This window comes from Psittacula echo, assembly GCF_963264785.1.
Source record: "Psittacula echo genome assembly, chromosome: 3".
Taxonomy (NCBI): Eukaryota; Metazoa; Chordata; class Aves; order Psittaciformes; family Psittacidae; genus Psittacula; species Psittacula echo.
In genome coordinates, this window is record NC_137736.1 from 83,160,077 (window position 1) to 83,187,157 (window position 27,081).

Sequence of the window (27,081 nt, forward strand, 5' to 3'; positions counted from 1 at the left end):
TGTGAGTCAAAGTTAACAAAAGTTGAAAGGACTGCTTTTTTTTTTTTGTTAATGGAAAAGAAATGCACTTAAAAATACTAAATACGTGGAAATAAATTCTTTGCATCAGCATTTCAGTTGCAAAATTCTTGGTGTCTGTGAAGGTAATCTGAAGAAATATCAGCTGGCTTTTGCTTTGGATGTTTTTGTTGTTTGTTGATTTTTTTTTTCTCTGTTAGCTGTCTGCTCTTGGCACTATCAGAACAAATGGATCTTTGGCTACATGGAGCTTTTGTCTGACCAGTTTCTCTTGTGCTAGTGCTTTTCCTCTTTGAACAACTCTGTCAGGTCTATCCTGGTAGGCCTTCTTGAGGCAGCAAAACTTTGTTTCGCTTGTAACTTTCTTAGAACCTTCATTATGCAGTGTTCTCCCTGACAGATTTAGGTCTGTAAACTGGTCTGTGAAAGTGCCTGTCTAAACCGTTCAGTTAATGCAATCTTACTTGCACAGGTACAGGGTTTGATGAGGAATCAGCTGTCCTTGGTGCTGGAAGAGAGTTTGCACTAATGAAAACCGCTAGTGGAAAGGTACTGAAAATGTTCTGTAGTAAAGAACAAATTGCATCAATGTATTTCTAAATGCTTTTTAATTTATTTTCCCCAATTCCTTTCTTGCCTTTTTAGTATGTTAGACTGAATTTATATGAGTGTATTTAAAAACATTTTTGGAGCCCATGTTAAAGGGAAAAAGACAAATGAAAGCATAAACAGATGGTGTTGGAAACATTGACAAATCTGCAGCTTGGGTTTATAGGAATTGCTGTAGCCAATCTCACTTAGAGACAGTATGAGGCTTTGTTTTAGATTTGAAAGGCAGAATTACCTTTTGTCTACAAATGATGTACATTTGCAGAATTGTTTACCTCATAACTTTGCATAAGTCTAACCATTGTAATTTGTTTAAATCCCAGCCTGATTTTCCTGATACCTCAGAGAATTATTGACTTCCCCTATGCAAAGTTTTTCAATTTACTCTTTTAAACCTCTTTGGAGCGGTTTCATATGTTGGTTCTGCTCAGTGGAGGCTGTATTTCAGAGGCATTTGAATGTTCATTGAAATGTAAAAGTAATTTTGCTTTCTGTCACTATGACTTTTTACGTGATTTACTGTGTTTCTGTTTTGGTTTGGGAAACTAATGTTATTTAACTTGTATAAGCATAGTTCTTTGTTTTCCTGTGTTCATTATAGTGTTTTTTTAATTGGAATAAGGGCCTTGCTCTGCTGCTTTCAAATCAGTGAGAGTGCTGAAAATGTTCATAAATAAATGTAACCATTTTTCTTAATAAAATCTAATGGCATGAAACAGCATTTGACCAAGCAGAACTCTTCAGACATCAGAGGAGGCAGATTAGTTTGATCTTCAGACTAACAAATGCCTCGTCAATATAAAATTATCGAATTCCTAGTTTTGATATCTAAAGTTCTGTGTCTAGGTATGAAATACTTTATAAAACAATGAAAATGGCTTTAAGTGCCCACATAGGTTAACACACTCGTTTTATAGTACCATTGAGAAGCATGGTTCTAGCAGAAACTTTTCAGTCCATATTAGTAGTTTTGTTTGTTGATATGGAATATTTTATTCTGTGTTATGTACTCTGTGGCCACTGTGAATTTACTGAAAATAGGTTTTAAAAATGTGTGAAGCATATTCAAGGTTGTAGCAATTTGGTATTTTAACTTTTTTTTATTATCATAGTACCATTTTGTTTTTTCACAAACCAGACATTTTTCTGAAGTCTTCTAAATGCTTAGTTTTCTCTAGGTAGTTTCTCCTGAACAGTTCTTTCTTTTGTGTTTAATTCATCTAGCCAAACAATTATATATGAAAACTAACTGTCGCACAGTAGAAAGCACATTTTAAAACAAGCAGAATCTAATCATAATGTTTCCCCCATTAAGGTGAAATTCACGGATTTAGGGTAGAGGTACTGAAATGGCAGGATTTAAAAACAGTGCAACTTGAAAAATGATGCAAGTTTTAAGTGCTGTGGCATAACTGAAAATGATAAACTGTTTTCTTCTAGATTTATTATACTGGTAAATATCAAAGCCTTGGTATCAAACAAGGTGGTCCTTCAGCAGGAAAATGGGTGGAACTCCCAATTACAAAATCTCCAAAGATTATTCAGTTCTCTGTTGGACATGATGGCTCACATGCCTTACTTGTTGCTGAAGATGGGAGCATATTCTTCACAGGTTCTGCTAGTAAAGGAGAAGACGGCGAATCAAGTACGTATTATGCTTGCTTGACTAATGGTTGATAAAAGCCTATTAACCACCTTTTAATCTGAAAATAAAGGGTTTAGCATTTTCCAAGAACAGGTAAGAATGCCACTGGGTTTGAATTTTATGTGAGCCACAGGTCCTGACTACCAGTGCCACCACATCGCCCAGCAAGAGTTGCTGATCTCAGTTTTACTACAGTTTGGATTGTGTGATGGGAGTGCTATTTTAGAGTTGTCCTAAGAAAAGGCAGTCGTAAGTGTGGTCAAGAGGCCATGCTGTCTGCCTGGGACTTTGTCTGAAATACTGAAGAAAAAGCCAAACTTTTGCCTCTTCACAGTTGTTTCAGAGAACTTTGGAAATGGGTGTTTTGCCAGCTAATGCCTCTCCGTAACGGAGAAGTACATTGATTACAAATTGTAGAAGCATGGTCTTCTTTCTTCAGGCAGAACTTTTCAGACATTAGAGAAGACGGATTAATTTGATTAACTACACTAATGTATTCCACAGCGATGTGCAGGGTTTCCAATGTAATGTGACTAAAATACAGTGATACATATGGAGTGGATTCTTGAGTGTATTCGGGGGGAAGGAAATTAATAGTAGTACTGCTAGTACTTTTACACACCTGTATAAAAGTATTTGGATAACAAACTTGGTATGTGCTATAGTAACTTGTGGAGTCTTCTTAAATGCAAATCTACTTAAAACTATGTGGGACAAAATCATGCTACTTTCCCCAGTAAATGTAAAGGAAATTTAAGAGATTGAAAGAAAAAGATTGCAGTAAATACACTTACAGGCACAAATTTCAAGATTCTTTGGGGAATTATTGGGAAGTTAGCCAAAACACAATTGGACTGATTATTTTTGTTGTGTATTTAATTAAGCTACAACTTCAGATGAAATGGAAGTTTAGCACTTTGAAGTAAATTGCTGTCACTGCTTTTGTTTGAACTAACAAAATTTAGGTGAGAAGATTTAGTGCTTTACTACATCTTCTTACTGAAAAGTCCATCTGAGGAACTGATCAAGGTCTTTCTGAGTTCTTTTGAAAGCATAGCTCTCTTCTGACTTACCCTATTCTCTTATCCACTCTGAGACAAATTAAGAAGTGACAATGCAGAAGTTTTACTTTTTTTCCCCCTGATTTCTTTTAAATTTGTGTTGGGAGACAGAGTGTGTGTGTGTTCTTTGTAGAAAGTTGGTAATTGTCATCAAGTGAAAGTAGCTGGCAGTTCTCTCACTTGCAATGAAAATTCGCAGACAGTAATGGCAGCTGTGAGTGGTTTTATCCAGTCGTCAAGTATGTTGTTACTGTTTCATTTGAGGCCAGATTGCAAACAATGATACTGGGGTGAGTTAAGTGGGGTGTAGTACTTTTTCCTCCTTTTTTTAACTCTCGTGGGCGTATGTTGTGACTGAAAGTTTTCAAATCAGGGTTTTAATAAATAGAGGATTTAGTATGTTCTTAAAAAAAAAACAAAAGAGAGAACTTGTGTAACATTTCTTTGTGGATTTATTGTACGTACATTGCCATATATATTCTCCTCAGTTGGCAATGAGGATTTTTATAATATGCTCTGCTTTGTGAAGTTCACAAAGTTAGTTCAGTATATGTGTGTGTGTGTACATGTATATAAAAAGAAAACCTTCAAGAGTCATTCCTGAAGGTTACCTATCTAATGATGACTTCGTTTGCCGTAAAATTTTTTGAGAGAAACCAGTGTAATTCAATAAAAATTACACCAGGAGATCATATAGATGGAATTTGGTTGGGTTTTTTTTTTTGGTCAGTGGCAATCCAAAATCTAACCTCTAATTAAAAACAACAGGAAAAAACAAGTTACTGTGGCTTTGAAAGTTTGGGATTTTTTGGTGTTGGGTTGTGTTGTTTTTTTTTTTGTAGAATGACTTATAATTTATCTGTTTATTTAAAGCTAAAAGCAGACGGCAGTCAAAACCATACAAGCCTAAAAAAATTATTAAAATGGAAGGAAAGATTGTCATATCTACAGCATGCAATAATGGCAGCAGTTCTGTAATTTCAAAAGATGGAGAACTCTACATGTTTGGAAAAGATGCCATTTACTCCGATAGTACAAGTAAGTTAATATTTGGTTTTTAAATGATTTTTCAACTACAAGAATTAAGTCTGGAACGTTTTAGCCTGTGGAAGTTTGTGTGTTTCTTACTCTCCTAATAGAATTTTTTAATTTCTGCTGATTCAGCCAAGTATGACAGAAGGATAGAAAGAAAAGAGTTTCATTAGATTCTGTAAAAATATATAACAGCACTGGTGACAAATACCTCAATGAATGCTTCCACGAAGGAGAAAAAATAAAAAAAGATAATTTGTTGTATTAATCTGACACTAAAAGGCCACACAGGGAAATGACACAAAAATGAATAAAGGCTGTAGGAAACCAAGCGTTATACATTGCTCACAAGACAGCCTGTTTTGACTTCACAGGTGATCCAGTACAGCTCAATTTAAATGAAATATTAAAAAAAATAAATTTCAATGGCATTATGACAACTTAAGAATTGTTTTTCAGAACAAGTGATTTGCAGCAGTGTTTGCTTTGGCTTTCCGTCCTTTGCAGGACAAATGGTCTAGGCCTATTCTCCTTTTTACTTTTTATTCTAGCACTTTTTTTTGTATTTGCTGGTTTTCTTCCTTGACATTGATCTAAAAATTGATAGTATCCACTAGCAATTTTGTTATAATCAGTGAAGTTTGTTTCTTATGTAGAAAGCGCAGTTTATCACTCAACTGTTTAATGTCTTATAGGTTTAGTAACAGATTTGAAAGGCCATTTTGTGACTCAAGTAGCCATGGGCAAAGCTCACACCTGTGTGTTAATGAAGAACGGAGAAGTTTGGACATTTGGTGTAAATAATAAAGGACAGTGTGGACGAGACACAGGCTCCATGAGCCAGGGAGGAAAAGGTAAGAGACCTAGATTTTTACTTTTGTTTGCTGGAAAAGGTTACAAGTGAAACCATAGCTAAGCATGGTTTATAATTCTAATACTGATAATACTAATACTAATTCTAATACTAATACTAATACTAATAAAATTCTAATTTTATAATTCTAATACTAAAGTTTAAGTATATGCAGCATGCTTACATGCTTAAAAAAAACCAGGTATTGATGCTTTCACTTCAGCTGTCGGCTATTTAGTGTTCTGCACATACTAATAAACTTAGTTACATTTAAAAAACAAAGTTCAATTACTTTTCTTTAGTGGGTGAAAAAGCTTTTCTGTTAAAAAAAAGAAAAAAGAATTAAACCAAAACTCATCACTTCTTGTCTAACTATGTGCTGTTTTCCTAGTAAGAAAAAATTTTCTACCTGCAAACAGCATTTAGTCTTGAGGCTTTTTTGCCTAAACAGGCATAAATGCAAGTCTACATCTTTCTCTACACAACTGAAGTTTCCTGTTACTCCTACGTATAGGTATGAAAAATCATGCTGATTCACCTTTGCCTGATTGGAGTATTTTATATATGACAAGTAAATAACCTGTTACTTGCATACCAAATATAAATGCTTCATTTCCCTCTTAGTTGTAAAATCTAGCTATATACCATGCCCATGCTCAGGTTTCAAAAGTGTCACTGTGCTGGCAGAGGGTGCAAATCAGGCATGCTTAGCCATTCCTTTTAAACCCTGGTCTGTGAGTGTTCATCATAGCTTCCTCAGTAGCTAATGTTGGACACACAAAAACAGCTGTTTCTTGTTCCAATATCTCAATTAGGTTTTGGAGTTGAGAACATGGCAACAGCAATGGATGAAGACCTAGAAGAGGAACTGGATGAAAAAGATGAGAAGTCCATGATGTGTCCTCCAGGCATGCATAAATGGAAGCTGGAGCAGTGTATGGTGTGCACTGTATGTGGAGATTGCACAGGCTATGGAGCCAGCTGTGTTAGTAGTGGGCGTCCTGACAGAGTACCTGGAGGGTAAGGAAACATATGGAAATACACTTGCTATAGTGTGTGGAATGTAAACTGAATTGATGTATTCTTAAGCTTCAGTCTGAGGTGAAATCATATCTAAAAAGAAGCTGCGCTTTTAAAATCAGAAGTAGGCTAAAATTTTTCTAAATATCTTGATGGTTGGTAGGTGATTTAGTTTTAAACACATTTTTTTACATTTCTTTAGCCTATAGGCCTTTACTAGGAGCTATTGAATATGAGCACCAGTATAATCTTTCTCGTGACAGAGCTGCTGGTTTTCGCATAACCTTTCTTAATCCTGTGATGGAAGCTTTTTTATCTTGCTTTTCTAGTTGCTTTTATCTGTCACCTCAGGGTTGAGCTGCATAAAGGAGCACTGCTTTACATATTGCCATTACTATTTCTTCAGCGTTGCATGTACTCATGTTTTCCTTATGTTTTCATGTGGTTTATGTTTAATTAAATGGAGAAAAGATAATGCTGAGAAGTCAGTTCAGATATGTATGGTCAGTGTATGCGCCCTGGCACCATACAACAGCAACTAGGTTTTAAACTGCTATGCTTTCTGTGTATCTCAGGAAAATGACATATCCACAGTAGAACAAACTAATAATGTATGTTTTAGTTACCAAGGTATCAGTAATGCATGAAAATAAAAGATAGTGATGAAGCAACTCTCTTTGCTGCAGAATTTGTGGCTGTGGCTCAGGTGAGTCGGGCTGTGCTGTATGTGGCTGCTGCAAGGCGTGTGCTAGAGAACTGGATGGCCAGGAAGCAAGGCAACGAGGAATCCTTGATGCTGTAAAAGAGATGATACCTTTAGATCTCTTGCTGGGTAAGTGATACAAAATTAGCAAGATTACTTTTTAATTTTCTTTCTTACTACACTTTTTTTTTCTTCCCCTCAGTACATATGTTTATACTCTTTAATAGACTCAATCCCACTGCTGACTTCTGAAACATGGTTTGGAATAACACATTAGTTTAGACATAGGTTTGTTCTCTTCAGTTAGTATTTTGATTCTTTTGTATGATAAAACTATCTTAAATAATCCAGTTCTTCCTTTCCAGTAAAATTACTGAGATTTTAGGATTATGGTACAGTGTTAGTATAAAATTGTTGAAATGGATAAAATATTTCATGCCAAAGAGATTTGTTTATTGGTGATATAGCGAAGTGTCATCATACTGGTAAGTGAAATATTTTAAACTTGCCCTTCCTTGTAGACGTGTGCCATTTTGATCTGTGTGGGTATGATACTAATGCTGATACTACAAAATTGTTCTTGTCCTGTTTTGATAGCCTGAAAATTTTACTGTAATCCTTTTATCAGGGTTTTTTGCAGTCACATAAAAGATTAGGAATATTGTTTCTTGAAGATGCTTTCTTTTTTAGTCTTAGAAATTTTCAGAGTGAAAAAGCTGCTAGGAATGTGAAAATTACTTTAAAAAAAGAACCCAAAACACCTCCCACCCTAGCTCATCTCCCCAAAAATACCCATCTTAGAGGAAAAGATACCACTTGGTATGATTATTGGAAACTACAGTTCGAGATCTTTTCTTGCAAGATCTATTATCACAACATTTTTAATATTGTATTCTTGGTACTGGGCAATTGCAGGTGTTTGGAGATCAGACTTTCCTCCTTCTTTTTCTTTTTTTTTGTAATGTTTAGATTTACATAGAGCCCGTAATCCTGCATGGATATATGGATATATGGATATAGTATCTGATATAGAAAAGGACCATAAAACAATCAGATATGTGACTTAAAGTATTTATACCACCAATTTATCATGGGGGTTGTGAGGGAATAGAAAATTAAGATTCTAATACTTAGTGTGGGATTTTTGGTGGGTTTTTTCCCCCAAAAATTAAGCCAAAGTTAAATGGAAACTGGAAGTGGTTCTCTTGATAAGTTAACACTCAGGACCCCAAATAACCTCAGTGTGCAGTCCTGATACTTCCATACAATTACTTCTAAATGTAATTTGGTTGTGTATGACTATCATATTTTATCCTGATGGTGATTGTGGTAATACCAGCTCTGCTTCACAGCTCTGCTCTCATGCATGACCAGAGAGGAGTTCTGGTTTTTTTGCTAACCTCTGCTTTGCTAACTCCTCTCTTAAAGGGATAGGCAACAGCTCTGATCCTGTGTTGGGCTGGGCATAGTTTGAGGTGAGGGCATTGACCACGTTTGTCTGGAGAAAAAAAGCAGTGCTTCCAGATGAAGTTTTTGTTTGATATTGGAACAAGGTGTATTTTTTTAGGAAGTTGCAACTTGCTGAAAAAACGTTGGAAAAAGGTTTTTCTTTTTAGTAGTAGTTTTATAGTTGTGTTCATTCATGTACTGTTTTCTGTTTTAAAAATGTGATTTCTCAGTTTGCTTCAAATTCCTATTAGTTGGCTAGTTTAGTAAGTAAGTCTGATTATAGACCGACATATATGTGCATTGAAGTAATTGCATGCTTTTCAGTAAGCACAAAGCATAGAGTTGTATAGCATCCTAAAACCAAAAAATACTTGTTTAAAATGTTTTTTAAAATATAACAAAGTTTATGCCTGTTTTAATGATTCTCCTTTCTGAAACTTTTTTTTTGGAAAATTTAGATAACTGTGACAGCTCATAACTAAATATAAATATATACCTAATACAAAAAAAAATACTAAATACTATTCAGTGTTGTTGGAATTGTGGCAGGTTCATGAAAACCAGGCAATTCGGAGATGAGGCCTAAAACTCTTTTCCAGATTTACTCAACTCCTTTCTTTATTTCTAAATGCCGTCAGCGCCATGTGAAGAGTAGGACATAAGCAGGCTTTGGTTTTCATTTACTCTCGCTTCTTCTAGGGTTTATTGCTGTCATAACAGTTGTTAGAAATAGGTTTACATAATTTATTTTGTTAATCTATGTAGCTGTCCCTGTTCCTGGTGTAAATATTGAAGAGCACCTTCAGTTACGGCAAGAAGAAAAGCGGCAACGTGTAAATAGGAGACATAGGTTGGAAGAAGGAAGAGGTAAGTGGCTTTCTTACTGATGAGAGGCTTGAATAGTTTAAGCAAACTTCTTAGTCTATTTTCTAAGAATGGCAATTAATTAGTTTTGCTCTGATGAGCCAATACAGTAACCAACCAGAATTCGAAACCTAAATAGCTAGTTTATTTAGCATGCTTTTGGAAAATTGTGAAAAGTTTGCATGTCTACTCATAAGAATCAGAATTTTAATGGTGAGGAATAACATTTTTGTATCACTTTCATATAGTCAATTTTTTTTTTGTTTCCCAGCTGAGTCTTCTAAAATGTAGATGCTAAAGCATATTTTCAACTGAAGTGTTTATATGCCTTTTTATGCAAAGAATTTAAATGACTGCAAGCCTGTCCAGTGCTAGTTACCTATAATTCACATTATTTAATTACTGTTCTAAATTATTGAATTTCTGTTGTATAATAGTAATCAGAATTTCTTGTTTTATAAAATGAACTTTTTGATATTTGAATAGCATAAAAAAAAGACACACTGACTGAGTTAAAACAAGAAAACACTGCATAGTTTCAACATTTTTTTACCTTGTATATTATCTGCCTCGGGAATTATTGTTGATTTTCCACAAGAAATATGTTGCTGTTACGTTCCTTAGCAGGTTTTCAGCACTCTCTTTAAAATATCTCAGTGTCTTAGTCTAGTAAATAATTCAAGTTGAGTGATTTAGACTGATGCAAATCACAATATTTTAGTGAGGCATGAGGATGTGGTGGACAAGATTAGTGTGTGTTGAGAAGAGGAACAACTTTATTGGAATGTTTCAAACTTTTCAAGTTTCTGCTGTGTTAGTAAATACCATTTTGATTCTTCTTTTAGGAATTAGGTAAGTGTTTTTAGTCTGATACAAAATGCACATTGTAATCAAACCTGGCTCTTATACAGGATGCCAGTGACCCATGTGAGGCAAACTGTGACTTTATTTCACTTGCATGTAAGAGGTTACTGGTCTTGTCACAAATAAGGAGCAACAGGAAAGATTAATTTATTGTGTACTGTGCATATGGAAAAAGGTTGTTTGGAGGTTTTTTTTTCCTTCAATCTTTGTGGTTAATTTTAGCTGTGAGGTGAAGAGGGGAAGCCTTTTTTTCTTCCTTTGTCTAGGTCACGTTGGAGCTGTATTGCATACTGCTGGCAAATACTAGGTAGAGCTAGCAGTCATTTTTTTTCTTAAATCCTCACTGAATCTGGACGTTATTGAAGCTGCTGCTGTTCAGCCCAGGAAGGTAATGATAACAGAGCTAAGAGGCAAATTTCAGTTGGAAATAAAAAAAAGCATCAGAGAAACATCTTGTTTTGCTTCCATTTCTGTGGTTAGAAGTAAAACCAGAGCAACTTATCTATTTTGTGTACCATCTGTCTTTTGGAAGCAAATAACTCCCCTCCCTCTACCCAGCCACTAACACACACACACACACACACACACACACACACAAAGTTTTCTTTCTGACAGAGTCTCAGAGACTCAGTATCAGGAATGTGTTGTTATTGTTGGCCTGATAGGTATATAGGAACTATAGCTAAACAGATATTGCTAGCAAGCTTGTTGCACACATCCGTTCTGTAGCAAAAGAACATTAAAATGTCATACCTATATGGCTACTGGAGCTAGTGGGGTATGTCTAGCTGGAAAGGTTGGAGATTATTCTTCTGTTTTACTTCAGAATGACTTAAGTGATAAAACTGGGGATAGTTTTTCACAAACACTTAGAGATCTTGATTTACATAATCAGGTGTGAAAATTTGATTTGATAATTAATCTTGATTTACATAATCAGATGAAAAAAATGGACTTTTGTTGCTTCTCCATCCAAGAGCTGCAGTTTTCCATGAGTGGGTGTAAAGATAACCCCATTCTTGAGGACTCTTACAATGCTGCACTCTTCCTGAGAGAGACCAAAAACATTTAAATAATTACTAGGTTTTCATTTTGCTATGCAAAAAAGGTTTTGCACCCTGAAAAAAGAAAAAAAAAAAAGCAATCTGCATATTCTTTTTGAAATCAGTATAGCTTAGCTTCCCCAAAAACTAGTATTTGTGCATAGGTAACTTAACAGAATGAAATAACTGTTTAGAAGTCCAAAGAACAGTTTCAGCCTTTCACTTCTCTGCAAACATTGCGTAGACAGTTCAAGGCCAGATTAGCATTTTGAGGGTACACAGTGTTTTGTTTGTCAGGATTATGATGTCTGGGTTGTAGCGTGTTAATGTGTGGCTTGTTCTTTTACCCTTGATCAGTGAGAAACAAAATATGTGTAGTTTTTGATAGTCAGGAGTAGGATCCATCACTGAATGTTGCTGATCATTCTTTAGTTACAATTGGTGACCTTTATTTAACACAAATATTTTCAGTTGATCATAGAATCATAGAATAGTTAGGGTTGGAAAGGACCTTATGATCATCTAGTTCCAGGCCCCCTGCCATGGGCAGGGACACCCCACACGAAACCATGTCACCCAAGGCCTCATCCAACCTGGCCTTGAACACCACCAGGAATGGAGCATTCACAGCCTCCCTGGGCAACCCATTCCAGTGCCTCACCACCCTCTCAGTAAAGAATTTCTTCCTTATATCCAATCTAAACTTCGAAGCCCTGTTGAAGTTTGAACCCGTTACCCCTTGTCCTATCACTACAGTCCCTGATGAATAGTCCATCCCCAGCATCCTTGTAGGCCCCCCTTCAGATACTGGGAGGCTGCTATGAGGTCTCCACGCAGCCTTCTCTTCTCCAGGCTGAACAGCCCCAACTTTCTCAGCCTGTCTCCATACAGGAGGTGCTCCAGTCCCCTGATCATCCTCGTGGCCCTCCTCTGGACTTCTTCCAACAGTTCCATGTCCTTTGTATGTTGAGGACACCAGAACTGCACACAATACTCCAAGTGAGGTCTCACAAGAGCAGAGTAGAGAGGCAGGATCACCTCCTTCGACCTGCTGGTCACGCTCCTCTTGATGCAGCCCAGGATACGGTTGGCTTTCTGGGCTGCAAGCGCACACTGAAGCCGGCTCATGTTCATTTTCTCATCGACCAACACCCCCAAGTCCTTCTCCGCAGGACTGCTCTGAATCTCTTCTCTGCCCAACCTGTAGCTGTGCCTGGGATTGCTCTGACCCAGGTGTAAGACCTTGCACTTGGCATGGTTAAACTTCATCAGGTTGGCATCAGCCCACCTCACAAGCGTGTCGAGGTCCCTCTGGATGGCATCCCTTCCCTCCAGCGTATCAACCGAACCACACAGCTTGGTGTCATCGGCAAACTTGCTGAGGGCACACTCAATCCCACTGTCCATGTCACCGACAGATGTTGAACAAGACCGGTCCCAACACCGATCCCTGAGGGACACCACTCATTACCGGTCTCCAGCCGGACATCGAGCCATTGACCACAACTCTTTGCGTGCGGCCATCCAGCCAGTTCTTTATTCACCGAGTGGTCCACCCATCAAATTGATGTCTCTCCAATTTAGAGACAAGGATGTCATGTGGGACAGTGTCAAAGGCTTTGCACAAGTCCAGGTAGATGACATCAACTGCTCTGTCCCCGTCCATCAGTTTCGTAGCCCCATCCTAGAAGGCCACCAAATTGGTCAGGCAGGATTTCCCCTTAGTGAAGCCATGCTGGCTGTCACCAACCACCTCCTTGTTTTTCATGTGCCTTAGCATGTCTTCCAGGAGAATCTGCTCCAAGAGTTTGCCAGGCACAGAGGTGAGACTGACTGGTCTGTAATTCCCTGCATCATCCATTTTCCCCTTCTTGAAAATGGGGGTTATATTTCCCTTTTTCCAGTCATTGGGAACTTCACCTGACTGCCATGATTTTTCAAATGTGATGGCCAGTGGCTTAGCAACTTCATTCGCCAGCTTCTTCAGGACCCGCGGATGGATTTCATCAGGTCATGGACTTGTGTATGTTTAGGTTTTTAAGATGGTCTTGAACCAGATCCTCTCCTACAGTGGGCCTAAGGTCTTCATTCTCACAGTCCCTGCGTCTGCCTTCCAAGACTTGGGTGGTGCGGTCAGAGCCTTTGCCAGTGAAGACCGAGGCAAAGAAGTCATCAAGAACCTCAGCCTTCTCCAAATCCAGACAATTCTTTTGATAGCTTCTGGAGGGGGCCCACGTTGTCCCTTGTCTGTCTTCTATTCACTATGTACCTATAGAATCCCTTCCTGTTATCTTTCACATCCTTAGCCAAGTTTAGTTCTTACTGGGCCTTAGCTTTCCTGAACTGATCCCTAGCTTTCTTGGAAAACATTTCTGTATTCTTCTCAGGCCACCTGTCCTTGCTTCCATCTTTTATAAGCCTCTTTTTTCCCTTCTAAGTTTCCTGAGCAGCTCCTTATCCATCCAAGGAGGTCTCCTGGCCCTCCTCCTGCACTTCCTTCTAGTTGGGAGGCAACAGTCCTGAGCTTGTAGCAGGTGATCCTTGAATATCAACCAACAGTCTTGGGCCCCCCTGCCCTCTAGGGCTGTATCCCATGGAACCTTACTAAGCAGGCTCCTGAAGAGGCCAAAGTCTGCTCTCTTGAAGTCCAGGGCAGTGAGCTTGCTGCACGCTCTTCTCACTGTCCTGAGGATCTCGAATTCGACCATCTTGTGGTGATCGCTGCAGTCAGGGCTGCTCTGGAGCATCACATTTCCAACCAGCCCTTCCCTGTTGGTGAGCACGAGGTCATGCATGGCACCTCTCCTTGTTGGCTCCGCTATTACTTGCAGAAGGAAGTTGTGTTCCACACAATCAAGGAACCTCCTGGATTGCTTGTGCTGGGCTGTACCCTCCCTCCAACAGATGTCAGGGTGGTTGAAGTCCCCCATGAGGAGGATGCCTGTGAGCGTGAGGCTGTTCCTATCTGCCTATAGAGCACTTCATCCACAGATTTCTCTTGATCAGGCAGTCTGGAGCAGATCCCCACAGTAATGTCCCCCGTAGCTGTTCTTCCTTTTTCCCTGACCCACAAACTCTCTGTTAACTGGTCACCTGAAATGGGTCACAGCAGATTATGATATCACTTGCTATGATAGAATTGTAAGCAGTAAATAATTTTTATGTTTAGAATCAGTTATTTGTGTTGCTTCACTCTGGAAAAAAATCATTTGTGACAAATTAGATCAGTTAAAATTAACAGCGGCTAAAAGTGTTTCAGTTTGGGACAATAAAATTATAATTTCAAAAACCCCGGGAGTTTCTTAATGTTATTTATTTTTCTTTGCTGTTTTCGGTGCAACAAGTATATGCAGTCTCTTCAGGTGTTTTGCTTCTTTTCTGCGACAGTAATAGAGCTGCTTCACTCAGCTGCTTTTAGCGTAATGACTGTGATGAGCAGTGAGGAGGGCTCAAAATCAGTGCTACATTTTTGAGTCTGATGTATGACCTTTTGAGAAATAAAGCCAGCTATATTCATCACAACTTCTATGCTAATTCATACTAGCTCAGCATAATTATTGATGTATGCTTCTCAGTTTTCCACTCCCTCTGTTCTGGTGAGAAGTGAAGGAGCTGATGTGCCATATGAAGAAATGTTTATTGTTTTTCAAGCTTGTTTAGGGCTTGATATGAGTAGTGGGAGCTGAGTGTGGGAGCAGTTGCGCTTTATTCAGTGCTAATGGGAAGTTTTGTATGTTAGAATGTTCAGAACATTCTAACATATGTTATTTTTCATTTCTAAGAAACACCTTTTTTTTTTAGTATTTAGTCCATTAAATTATGCTTTAATGGATTACAGAAATTCCTGTGCCACATGTACAATTAATGTAATAAACCTAACTTGACCATTTACTGAGTGAGCTAATCTTGAAAGCTGTTCCTGCGACTTTTTCAGACTGACATTTGAAGTAATAGAATTTAGTAGTAGTCCAAAGTTTCAGCTTACCATTTAAAAGGTAACTTTTTCAGAAGGCTGGATAATGTGAAAATATCTTTTTAAACAAAAAATACTTAGCTAATAAGCAAAAAATACTAAAATAAGCAAAGAAATAGCTCTTAAGATGGTGATAATAAATGGTCTCGTGCTTCATTGATATTTCACTACTTTTTCTTAGCATATGATGTAAAAACCTTAGGTAATCATCATTGAGATTACAGATTTGATCTGTAATTAACCAGAAAACCAAGGTTTAGCTTTTGATGCCTTTGCAGAAAGGGAAAATAATTTTCCATCAGTCTTACTCTACTTGGAACAACAGAAGAACCCACAGGAGATCTATTAATTTCAATCAAAGGTGCTGTGTTTTGAGACAATATAATCTAAGCCTGTCTATATTTGGGCTGGTTTTTTATTTTTCTGAGGTGTACTCGATTCCCTTAATTCAGTAATGTAGGCTGAGTATCATATAAATCTGTTTAACGTCTGCCCAAGCCACTATAAGCTTGGAATCAGTTTGTCAGTAAAACTATTTTCTGTCCATTGCTGAACATACACCTAAATATACAGCAGAACTATGTATTAAAATCCTTTTTTTTTTCATTAAATATTAGTACAGCTTCTTTCTATAGTTTTAGTTAAATATTTATTTTGATGCTTTTAGGATCCGGAGGTTATATTTGTTTCAGAGTACTTCAAACAAACCAAAGCCAATCAAATAACACCACACTTTTTACTTGAAGCAATATCAAACCCATACATGACTTTTTTTAAGAATGCTTTCAAGAGAAAGCTGTAGGTTTTTGTCCTTAATGGCCAGCAGGTATGGTTCTGTGAAATTATGTTGTTGTACTTCAGTTTGTGGTTACTGAAGGTAAAACAAAAGCAAACTATGACCTTTTACCATCAGAAGCAGTTCTTAATTAACAAGGGGACCTACTCTTGGATAAAGAGATTCCAGATAAATATAGTAGAACCAAAACAAAAAACTCTATTCTGTGTGTGAAACGTACATGATTAATGAGGCTTGGGGGCATTATATTAGCTAATACATGTGCACATAGATATATATATGTATATAACATACATGTGAATCTCAAAACTGCAGGACAGTAGTGGATTAAAAAAAAAAAAAGAACAACAAAAGAAATCATGTTTAAGTTAATGCTAAGATTTGAGAACTGTGTGTGAAGGCAAGTTTCTTCATCAGAAGGTTTTACAACTAGATAAATTTGGCCTAACTTCCACTTAAATTTCTTTCCGTACTGTTTACCATTAGTGAAGGAACTGAAGGTCTAAAGCTGACAGCAGGAAATCTGAGGCAGTGGGCATTTATGTAAAGTTAGCCTATGTTAATTTGTTAATAAAGTTTAGCTATGGAAATAGACTGTCAGTGGTTTGGGGGAATGAGGAGGAATACTTGTTTTCAAAGTTTTGCATAGGCTGTTTCTAACATAACACAAATATTGATTTGGGGTGGTTTGGGTGGTTTATTTTCTTTTTGTTGGGTTGGTTGGTTTGTGGTTTTTTCTGGGATTTGGGCAGAAGTGGGGGAGAGGGATTGGACATCCATGTAAGGTCTGGGGGCCCGTGAAATGGCAAGAGTGGCACTTGGCAGACTTAGCTGGTCCTGATTCATGCTTTCTGTTAAATGTGAGACTTCTGGAAGAAGATGATGCCTCCAGAGAAATTCTTGGTGGCATGCTTGTCATTTAAAATAGATGGAAAATACAGGTTTAAGGAAGAAATTGTTGGTTTATGATCTACATATAATCAGCCTCAAACTTCATACAGCACTGCTTGGATCTAGATTTTAAAAAGAAAAAGTAGTCTAGAAAAAAAATTAAATACATACACCATTGCTTTCCTCAAATAAAAATCTTCTCTTGAAGATGTTCACATAGATGGGTAATATTTTAAAATAAGTAGACTTCAAAATTTACAGGTAGTAAATAAGGAAAAAGTAATGATTTGAATAATTATGATTTGAGTAATTTTCTTCATGAAACAGGTGCCTTTGGGTAGCTGTTTTCTTTATAAGTGATAACACTGCATTTTAACTGCAGTAATTAAAAACAAATGGTTATGGTTTTTGAATTTTGCATTGATATGATGAGAGTGTTCCAAATCAGTATTTTGAATGTAATGTTGTAGGATGTAAGGCATGGTAATTTTTTTAACTGTTAAAGACAGTAATGGGTATTTCCTGTCAAATTTGTACAATACTTACACTGGAGTAAAATACAAGTTCTGGAGTATAGTTTTTCGTTACTTGGAGTACAGTTGCATACTTATAAGTTCAAGTAGAACTGTCACTATGGGATATTTATTATTTTTATTTCTTTGCATAATAGTTTGGTCTTATTATCAAGAAATGGCAACTTTTGTTTACTTAGTCTTTTGAATTCAGGAAAACAAGATTATTATACAGTTATTATTCATTTGTTTCATTGCTTTTTATTTGATTTTTGTTTAACACACTGTTTCCATTTTGTGAGCTTTCCTATGCATGTGCAAAATGTTTCTCCTCAGGCCCCCTTGTATTTCCTGGTCCTATTTTTATGAACCATCGAGAACAGGCTCTAGCCAGAATCAGACCCCATCCAGCTCAGCTAAAGCATAAACGGGACAAGCACAAAGGTATTTGGTCTTCCTCATTGGCTAGGGTGGAAATAAGCCCATCTTCCCAGTCACTTCTTCTGTGCGCTGAATCTGTCTTCTCAAAGAACTGCACAAAATGGGTTCTGCCTTTCCTCTTGTTAGTATCTTGTTACCTGAGGAGAAAGAAACGCATTTTAAGTGTTGACCTTTTCTTAAAAGTGTAAATGTTTGATAGTCTGCATCATTTGTTTTTTTTTTCTTTTCTTTTCCTTTTTTTTTTCCCTAAATGTGCATTGTCTCTCTGTGTGTCTTTTCTCATTTCTAATGTTGTCTCATTCCTAAGGTTCTTTAATTTCACTGTATGAAACTTAAACAGCTTCCAGTGACTTGGACTGCTGCATTGCTTTTGCGTTGGTTTTTTTGAACCTTTGTGTTGTGTATCTGGGGTGATTGCTTTAACGTGTCAATTCCAGACTTGTTAATTCTAGCACACAATTTTTCATTGGTGTTAATCTTTTAGCCAGCCTCTTTTAGAAATTAAATATTTAAAATAATGTAAATAGCGACTTTTTTTTTCTCACTAGCTTTGAATGGGGAAAATACAAATCAAAGTACAAATTTTATGTTGCAATATTCTTGATTTAAATGTTCTTTTGCAGAACGTATGTAAGGAGGTGTCTTTGATATTCTAATGGTTTTGTATGTCTGGAAAACCACTTCATTGTACCTTAAATTTCTAAAGGTGTAATTCCTTCAGATGTGATTCCTCCCCACCATGAACTTAGGAAGATGTAGTACATTAAAAAAAAAAATCAGCTGAATTTATTAAAGTTGTGCTGTATCAAATCTATCTGTAGTTTGTTTGTATCTGTATATAGCCGTGTCTGTATATATGTATATATAAGGGATAAATATGTAAAATACAAATTATAGACCTGATCGAAGTAAGCAGAAAGCTCCTAAAATGGTGGGGACCTTGAAGTTTCAACTATTTTCTGAAGAACAGCTAAATATGAAAAGAATTGTTGGAATGCCATTTCAGTTGAAATAGCAGAAGTTAGTGGTAGTATTTGGCATGTATGCAAACAAATTGTGTGACAGCTTGAAGCTTTTTGGGATATGATTTCAGTGTGTGGGTGATAGGTCTACCTAGTTATGAACATACTGGATCATGAAATCATCTTAAGTTTACTTTACAGAAATGAAAGCAGAATCTGGTCCTTTCTATTTGCATAACATATGTTCAATCTGTTTGGAAGACTTATCATCTGAGGTTTAAATCTTGATGGATTAAATAGAATATCCTATTACAATCTCCCTGGGACAGATTGGATGCTGAAAGACAGAACATGCAGAACCTAAATGCTGTCATTTGAGTGACAGTTTGCTGATGACCAGTATTCTTGAGCTGGATGCTACTGCTGGTTTTACTGCTTGCAAGCCCTTGAGCTTATAGGCAAGTGCATAAAGGAGTATACTCATTCTGTGTATACCTGTACTTTTTTGGTATGTGTTAGTAGTTTTTCAGCTTTCAGTTCAACTCTCCTTACGAGAGGTATATTCATTAGTGTCAGTCTGAAGTTTACATTGTTTCTTGGAGTTACAATCTTATTGTGCTGAAAAATTTTGTCAGATATGCTCTGAAGAGCTGAGCATTTATTTTTCGTTGAGGAAAGCGATATGCGAAGAAACATTTGGTTTATTTTAGTTCTTTGTGTCTCATTATGCTAAACACATAAGGAAGATTGTAACATCCTTACAAGTAAACTTTGACATCCTTCTCTGCCTCAGAAGACTGCTTCTCAAAAGACAACCATAAATTCCACTAGAACCTAGAAATGCCCCTTAACTTCTGGAAGAGCTTCCAAGGGAAAAAGGGAAACTTTTGAAGTGGGATGTTACCAAATAATGGGAAAGGTGGCAATTGTGAAAAAGATAAGTGGTATACCTCATCTTAAAAGGCATGCCTTTTTTACTATAGATAGGATGCAAAAGCAGTTATCAAGCAATCTGAAACGAGGATGTTGACTACAGTAAAAGCACACTATGACGTTGAAATTAGCATGTTCTTTTGTTTTACTTTTGAATATGATGCTTTCCATACCGGCATTCTTACTTCAGATGTTTCTGCTAAAGTAGTCTTGTAACTCTTCACACCAACCAGATCTTTGGGCAAAGAAAATTTATTTTGACTTGTAGTCTTGATGAGGCCAGTGCTAAACTTGGTGGTAGCTGTTCCTGCTTCTTCGAAGCTGCAGAACTTCTCTGTAAGGATATTTAGAATTGAATGTGAACAGCTCCTTCAGGGCTAACAATTGTGGCCTAATTTTAAGAGTGTATTTGAGATGTATTTGTGCATACTATCAAATTTACATAATTTTCATTTGTGGAATTCTGTTGAATTGCTCAGTTGAAAAGTCCTTCAGCTTCATCAAGGTACCCATTTTATGGAAAGCTTGCTATTGTCATCTTCTCATTTCACACTTACAGGGTCTGTGTATCTAGATCCTTGTTATAAAAAATACATATTAAGCATAATCATAATCTTTCTGATCTATATCTGTGCCTTCATTATAGGTGTAGATAGAAAGGAATAGATACCATCTTCTTGGTATTCATGGAGTGTTTTGAGTATTAAGAAGAAAATGACTTTGTGCTTCATCCTCAATCTTCAATGAGCTAGTGAATTCCCAGTATGCATCTCCAATCCCCATGGACTTCATCACTGGCAATCTGAGTAAAAAAAAGATTAATGGAAGTCTATAATTTTCTCTACTGTAGAAATGAACTGAATAGCAATTAAAACCAAAGTAAGCTCCTTGAGTCTGTTAAGATTCTGCAAGCAAATACCACCTTTTTCCTGTATTTGGGAAAACAATGTTCTAAATAATATGAAACCCAGAACCCTCAAAAGGGTAAAGGCTACATGAAACTGAACCTGCACTGATGGAACAAGCCGGAAATGAACCATTTTTTCAAATGCTAATACAAACTTATTACATGTTCAGTAAAATTTACTTGTAATTTACTTTTTAACTGTAAAATACTGCATCTGAAGGGTAGTTTGAAGCACTCATTGGAGAAAGATAGCTGACAATGAAAACTTGTGCCTAAGACTTAATAGAAATAAATATTATACTGGAGTATGTCAGTATGTTCCATATTGGCATTTCCATAGTCCAGTAGTCTTGTTCTATATGCAAAGTGTTCAAAAGAAGTTCAGAATGCAACTGAAGACGTATTGCTTAAGACTTGTGCTCTTTGACTGAAGTTGCACAAGAATGTTTCAAAGCCACTGGTTTTTTTTTGCTAGGTTTTTACACACTGCCGTTAATAAGGAGACATGTTAGACAGGCTCTTCTTTGGAAGTTGAGACTTGAAGAATGTGAGAGTATGTCAGACCTCACAAGCATACATAATCAGCATATTAACATCACAGGTGTTAACTAGTAACTTGACTGAAATGCCTTACTTGGGTAATTGCTGCTGAACTGAGAGATTTGTTGGCAAATTATGTGGTCTAAAGAGACAGTTATTGTAAGAATTATTTTTGTGTGTGTGTGTATGATCATATTGCATTAAAACTTTTCATCTTTGAGGAGAAGAAATGTATTTAATACCTTTAGAAGCACTTTCTCTGTTCTTCAGAGATGGTCAGTGAGAAGCGAAATACCATCACCCCCTTACTGCAGCTCGGGAACACTAACAAAATGTTTTCCTTTTTTTTGTTGTTTTTGTTGTTTTGTGGTGGTTTTTTCCCCCAGCAGAACTCTGATTTATAGTTTATGACTTTACTTGCTGTTGAGACTGAATAAGCTCTTTCTTTGTTCCTTGAAAGCAGTTTTGGTTTTTTTTCTCTCATTTCTCTAGACTAGAGATGGTGTGACTAGAGTCATACATGAGATTTTTTTCATTGTAAAAATACACTTTCTTTAGAGTTTTCATTGCCCACTCTCTACACAGGTATAGGTGTTTTAATGGTGATGAGCATGTTGTCTGTTTCTCTGTCATGTTGGTTTCCAGCTACTATTGGGAAACTACCTTCCTTTGTGACCTTGTGGCCATGTAGTTTAATTATGGTGTAATTGTTAGATGACTTAAATATTCTGATTTCTGGAGAAGATAGTGGTTTTCAGTAAGCTTAAAAATGATACAATTCTTTGTCACTTTGGTGCTTAAATCTGATGTAAGAGCAGTTTGACTGTAAGAAGCAATAATGCACTTCATATTAAAAGAAGTCACAGAGACAATGTCTAAAAATGTATCTTTGACAGGAAATAGGCATGCTAGTAGTGAGTATGTTGACATCATTATGAGCTGCGTTGTTAATTACGAAAAACAAGGGCTGTGTGGCCAAGTTGGAGTCAAGTAAAATGGTTAACAAGAAGTAATTAAAAAAAAAACCAACAAGCTGTGCCTGTTGAGTTTAACTACAGGGCTTTCTGTCTGCTTATCAAAGTGGTAGTCATTAAGCAAAACTTCTGAAGTTGTTTGAATTTCTTGTTTTGGTGGTCATTTTTGACCACTCTTCAGAAGTTTCTGCTTTAGAGGTGATATTTTCCAATGTGTGACTTTGTAGTAGGTTGTTTAGAAGTAGAGGTTCTGTCATCTTTCGCATCTAATTTGATGCCATGTTTTGAGCTGTCTCTTTTACTCATCTGCGAGCTCTTTCTCATGCCTTGCAGACAGCAGGGTGGGGAGTTATATTGTTCTATTTATTCTTCTAATATAACTCTTTTAGTTGTAACATGGGATGTAACTAAGTTTTGTTTATAGACGGAAGTGGAGAGAGAGGTGAGAAGGATGCCAGCAAAATCACAACCTACCCACCAGGGGCTGTACGCTTTGACTGTGAACTGCGAGCTGTGCAAGTCAGTTGTGGATTTCATCATTCAGGTAAAAAAAAAATAATTTTAATTATAGAATAGGTTAATTTTTTTTTTTTTTTAATTTTTATATGTGTTTTCACTGCTTTGTATTTAATTTTCAATTATGATGTACTCAGGAATGATTAAGTTTGGAAAGGTTGTGGTATCATTTTGTAGGCTGCTACACTGTCCTTCAATGTTGAAAAGGACCATAAGTGTCATATATTGAGTTACATCAGAGCTTTTAAGCAATTTTTAAGTCATTTGGAAACATCTGCATGGCACAGTTCTAGTCCTTCATAGAGGTGCCAGCTGTGAAGGATTGTGGAATCTGGTATAGGTCTCTTAGCGTTTCAGGAGGGAACATTAACTGTGCTGCTCAGAAAAGCTAACCAGCACTGGTGCAATACCATATTAACATGTACATGTCAAAAATATTCTTCTTGTTTGTTTTTCAGTGGTTTTGATGGAGAATGGTGATGTTTACACCTTTGGATATGGGCAGCATGGGCAACTTGGACATGGTGATGTTAATTCCAGGTGAGCTGGTAATTAAAGGGTGTGATTGTGTATTGATGTACTGCTGCATAAAAAGTGGCTGAATTTCTGGTTTTGTGTAGTAGCAAGCATGAAAACTCAAATATATTCCAAATGAAGTTGATAAGCTCTTGTTCTGCACTTAATTTTCTGTACCCCTCTGGATATAGATACGGTAACAATACTGTTGTACTGTATAATTTAATACATAAAGGCTTTTGCGTAAAGTTATTATCAGAGCTTTGATAACTGAGTTGAGTTGAAATGCTTCTGTCTCTTTAATTCTCCCTACATATGAGAATGACATTGAAATCTCATTAAGTTTCATTATTTCTGTAAAATACTGCATATGCAATAATTATAATAGTACGATATTGTAAACCTAGATTAACCTGTTTCTGTTACTCCATTGTCAGTAGTTTAGTTATGATAAAATCTTGATTTTGTTTATTATTACTCTCCAAAGTAAGTTTACTAAGCTTGGGTCTCAGCTGCATTTCACAGACATTTATTATGGATGTCAGTATGAGAGTGATGTGTGCTTTCTTTGCTGTCAGTGGAAATAGAGAAGTCAACAGAGTGCGGAGAGCTATTTGACTGATCACCCACTACTTAACTGGTTTAGGTATGCTGTGTAGCTCTGTAAACTTCATGGGCATGATCTCCATTGACTACAGTGACATAATTAAATATAGGCGTCTTTAATGTGAAGCTCAATCTCACCCTTAGTATCTCATCCTTAGCATCTTATCTACACACTAAAGTAAAAAATCAACATCCTGCCATAGAAGGAAATGTAATAATGTTGTCCTTGGGTATGTACATATACTGTATAACACGTAAGATGGGATTTTGAATAGTAGAAATCACTAAGGGTTTGCATAAGTCCAGTAATGCCTGGTATCCTTATGTGAAAGGCATACAGAGTGGAGCATCTGTGACCTGTCTTCAGTTCTGTCGTTTCTCTTCTAGTAGTGAGATGAAAATGACTAAACATCTATCCTCCTAATCTCTTTGGAGACTTCCAAATAATTTCTTTTGTCAAGTTTCTGAAGAAATCTTCATCATCTTAAAATTTTCATTGGTTTCGCTAAACAAAAGGGGGAGAGGAAAGGAAGGAAGTTTGCCAGAAGTGTCACTCTGTATTGACTGCTGTGCATAATGCTAGTCCCTAAACTGTTACCTGTTCAGTTTGCATTGGACTGGTGAACGCAGTCTGCATTTCTGCCTATGGTAGAGCCATATCACAGATAAGTACCCTTGTTTTCATTCCTGGAAATTCTTGGACACTTGTTCCAAGCTACAGTGGCTTTTAGCTGGCAATTCAGGTCACTACTTAGAATAAGGCCAGTCTTTTAAAAGACTGAAGAGGTACAAATAGCAGTGGCATTTGTACTGGTAACACTGTTGCCTGTTTCCAACTTTGATGAAATCGCTTGGCTTTTCTGAAGGCATCGGAGCTATCTGCTGTATCTGTCAGAATTTCAGGTGGTAAAACCCCACATCTGTTGCTTATTTAGACAGAGACTGGATGGAGACCAAATGTAGTTCCAAGTGAGATCCTAGAAGAGAACATGAAACATCCTGTACCAAAAGATAGTGCTTGACCAGTCCTAGAAGCTGAGGAGGTACAAACGACCTGGCACTGACCATTATATCATTCTACAGCAGACCCTAGAGAGTGTCTGAGAAAAGCCTTGAAGAAATTTGGAGTATGTCCTGTGCATGAGAACTGGCTGTAGTACTATATTGCTGTTTAGCGTACTCATTCAAATTATGATTTCCTCATTGATGTACTTCTTTTTCCAGCTTTAAGTAGAGATCTCTCCTCTATCCTCACAGTAAGGGATTCAGAGAAGGAAACAGGGAATCCTTATGCAGAGTTCCACCTCAGTTGGGACGCAGTGGTGCTCAGATGGCCAGCTCCAGCCAGGTCAGTGGTATGTCAGTCATGCAGTGTGTCACATTGCTTGTATTGACTTCAGGAAGACTATCATCTTCTGAATCCAGGAACTGATACTCTGCTGTATTTCTGAGAGAGAGGGAACTAAAGAAAAAAAGGAACCAGTGTGTAGACAGCCTAGCTAGTATATCTAAATATGGGACCCCTGAAAACGAGAACTGTAAGGGAAAATACAGGACCTCTCATTTTCATCTGAGTGAGCCATCTTCATTGCCAAACGAAGCAATTATGGAAGTTCCTGCGCAGCGATTGATGACTTATCCTTTCAGAGACTTCTGTCTTGCAGCGTAAAGGTTTAATAGTGAGACCTTCTTTTTTAAAGTCTTGAAAATGCTTAACTATTTTGAATTTTGTGCACCTGTCCTGGCATGGCTTTCTCCTTAATTAATGATTTTGGACTTCTCTATTAGAGTATGGTAAACACTACAAATTCTTGCCCGTACTTCAGTAGGAATGAGACATATTACATACCCTAGAAGGATTTACTGCTGTTTTTTTATGCACACAAACAAAACATCAGATGAACAGGACAATGTGATTCTCAGTAAACCATTAATAGAACTGAAATGGTGTGGAGGGAAAGCAATATGCACAAAATGATGTTATTTTTTTCTTCAGCAAACACTTCAGCCATTCACAGATGGACCACTTGAAAATGCAAGTGATCTGTTTCTTGGAGTCCATCTTTTTCTTGCCAGTATGTTGGAGCCATTAAACTATTCTATGTGGGCTTTCTATTGTAAAATCCACAGAGGCAGATGTTGGTGAGCTGTTCGCTACATGAAGGATTTGTCAGTCTCATCGAATTAGATGCTGGTGGGTGGAAAGTGGAAGGAAGAAATGCTTTGCAGAATCTAATCTTGGTGCAAAATAGCATGTCTTGTGTTCAAGTAAGCAAAGGCCTGTTTGTTGCTGATGAAGCTGGAACTTAAAACTCTAGGATCTTTCTATTATTGTACAAATATTGCCTGAATTTCTTATGCAAACTGTTGTCTTCAGCACTACGTTAGCAAGAATATGATCTGGCAGTGAAGCTCGAGAAATGGAACACCTGAAGTAAGACAATCTTGAAGTAATTTTGCTTCTGAAGGTTCAATGATAACATGGAAGAAAACTGAGCAGACCTTCCATGGACCGTCAGCCACGTTCTGTTTGAAGATGAAGTGTAGATACTATACCCTATTAATATCTCTAGGAAGAAAAAGTGTTCCATCATCTCTGTTTGATTGGACCATGTTTATAGGTACATCATCTGACTATTTAATTCTTATGTGTGGATCTTACTTACATCTTTTCACCAGACTTCCAGTTACCTCAAATGTAAAAATCTCAATTTTCTTTTTAACTCCATAATGTCCAATTCTGCCTGCAACTGGCAGAAGTCACTACTGGTTTCCTTTTACCCACTACAAAGTAACAGCCCATGGTGAACCTGAATTTGCAGCAGTGCCAGGATTGGTTGCCCCAAGTGACATCATTCTGGAGCTGGCAGCCAGCTATTGCCTGGATAAGTACTATGGACAGCAATTGTCCAAACAGTTAATGCTGGATGAGGTTTCAAAGACCACGTCTGCTCCCAGGAATGCTTACCCTTCAGGATTGAAGAGAGTTTTGGTGTGGACTGCCAAAATGCATTTGGACCTTCTGCGGGATCCTGAATTAGCTGATGCATGTGTATCTGCTGGTTTTTATTCAGCAATCTTACATTTTCCCAAAACATCTTAGGTTACTTTCTGTATAGTTGAGGCTGGTCTTTAGTGATCGACCTGATCCAGAAGCCAAAGGATCTGTGATTTGACAGCAGTGTATCTTTCAACTCCATCCCAGAAGACAACTTTTTCCTTTCTCCCTTTCAAATGGAGAAACCCTAGTTATCAAAACTTTGTTCTAAGAGTCTCTCAGACTCTTAAGTCTTGTCTATGCTGAGCTATTCTGTGTTGAGTTTTAGAGGGATAGAGAAATACCCAATTGTATT

At 37.1% G+C, this 27,081-nt stretch overlaps 1 protein-coding gene across 20 annotated transcripts in view; it reads left to right on the top strand.

Moving 5' to 3' along the window:
- Nucleotides 1-27,081, top strand: part of MYCBP2 (MYC binding protein 2) — a 191,338-nt gene that overhangs the window by 54,704 nt on the left and 109,553 nt on the right. For 17 of the 20 annotated variants that reach the window (XM_080612121.1, XM_080612132.1, XM_080612134.1 and 14 more), the window contains 10 exons: nucleotides 491-567; nucleotides 2,068-2,272; nucleotides 4,207-4,371; nucleotides 5,061-5,219; nucleotides 6,034-6,238; nucleotides 6,925-7,070; nucleotides 9,156-9,257; nucleotides 17,670-17,777; nucleotides 22,515-22,634; nucleotides 23,065-23,146. In XM_080612121.1, coding sequence (XP_080468247.1) covers nucleotides 491-567; nucleotides 2,068-2,272; nucleotides 4,207-4,371; nucleotides 5,061-5,219; nucleotides 6,034-6,238; nucleotides 6,925-7,070; nucleotides 9,156-9,257; nucleotides 17,670-17,777; nucleotides 22,515-22,634; nucleotides 23,065-23,146 — 1,369 coding nt within the window. Of the gene's footprint in view, nucleotides 1-490; nucleotides 568-2,067; nucleotides 2,273-4,206; nucleotides 4,372-5,060; nucleotides 5,220-6,033; nucleotides 6,239-6,924; nucleotides 7,071-9,155; nucleotides 9,258-17,669; nucleotides 17,778-22,512; nucleotides 22,635-23,064; nucleotides 23,147-24,952; nucleotides 25,077-27,081 lie in introns of those variants that run through there. The other 3 variants (XM_080612139.1, XM_080612133.1, XM_080612131.1) reach the window with 2 other exon arrangements.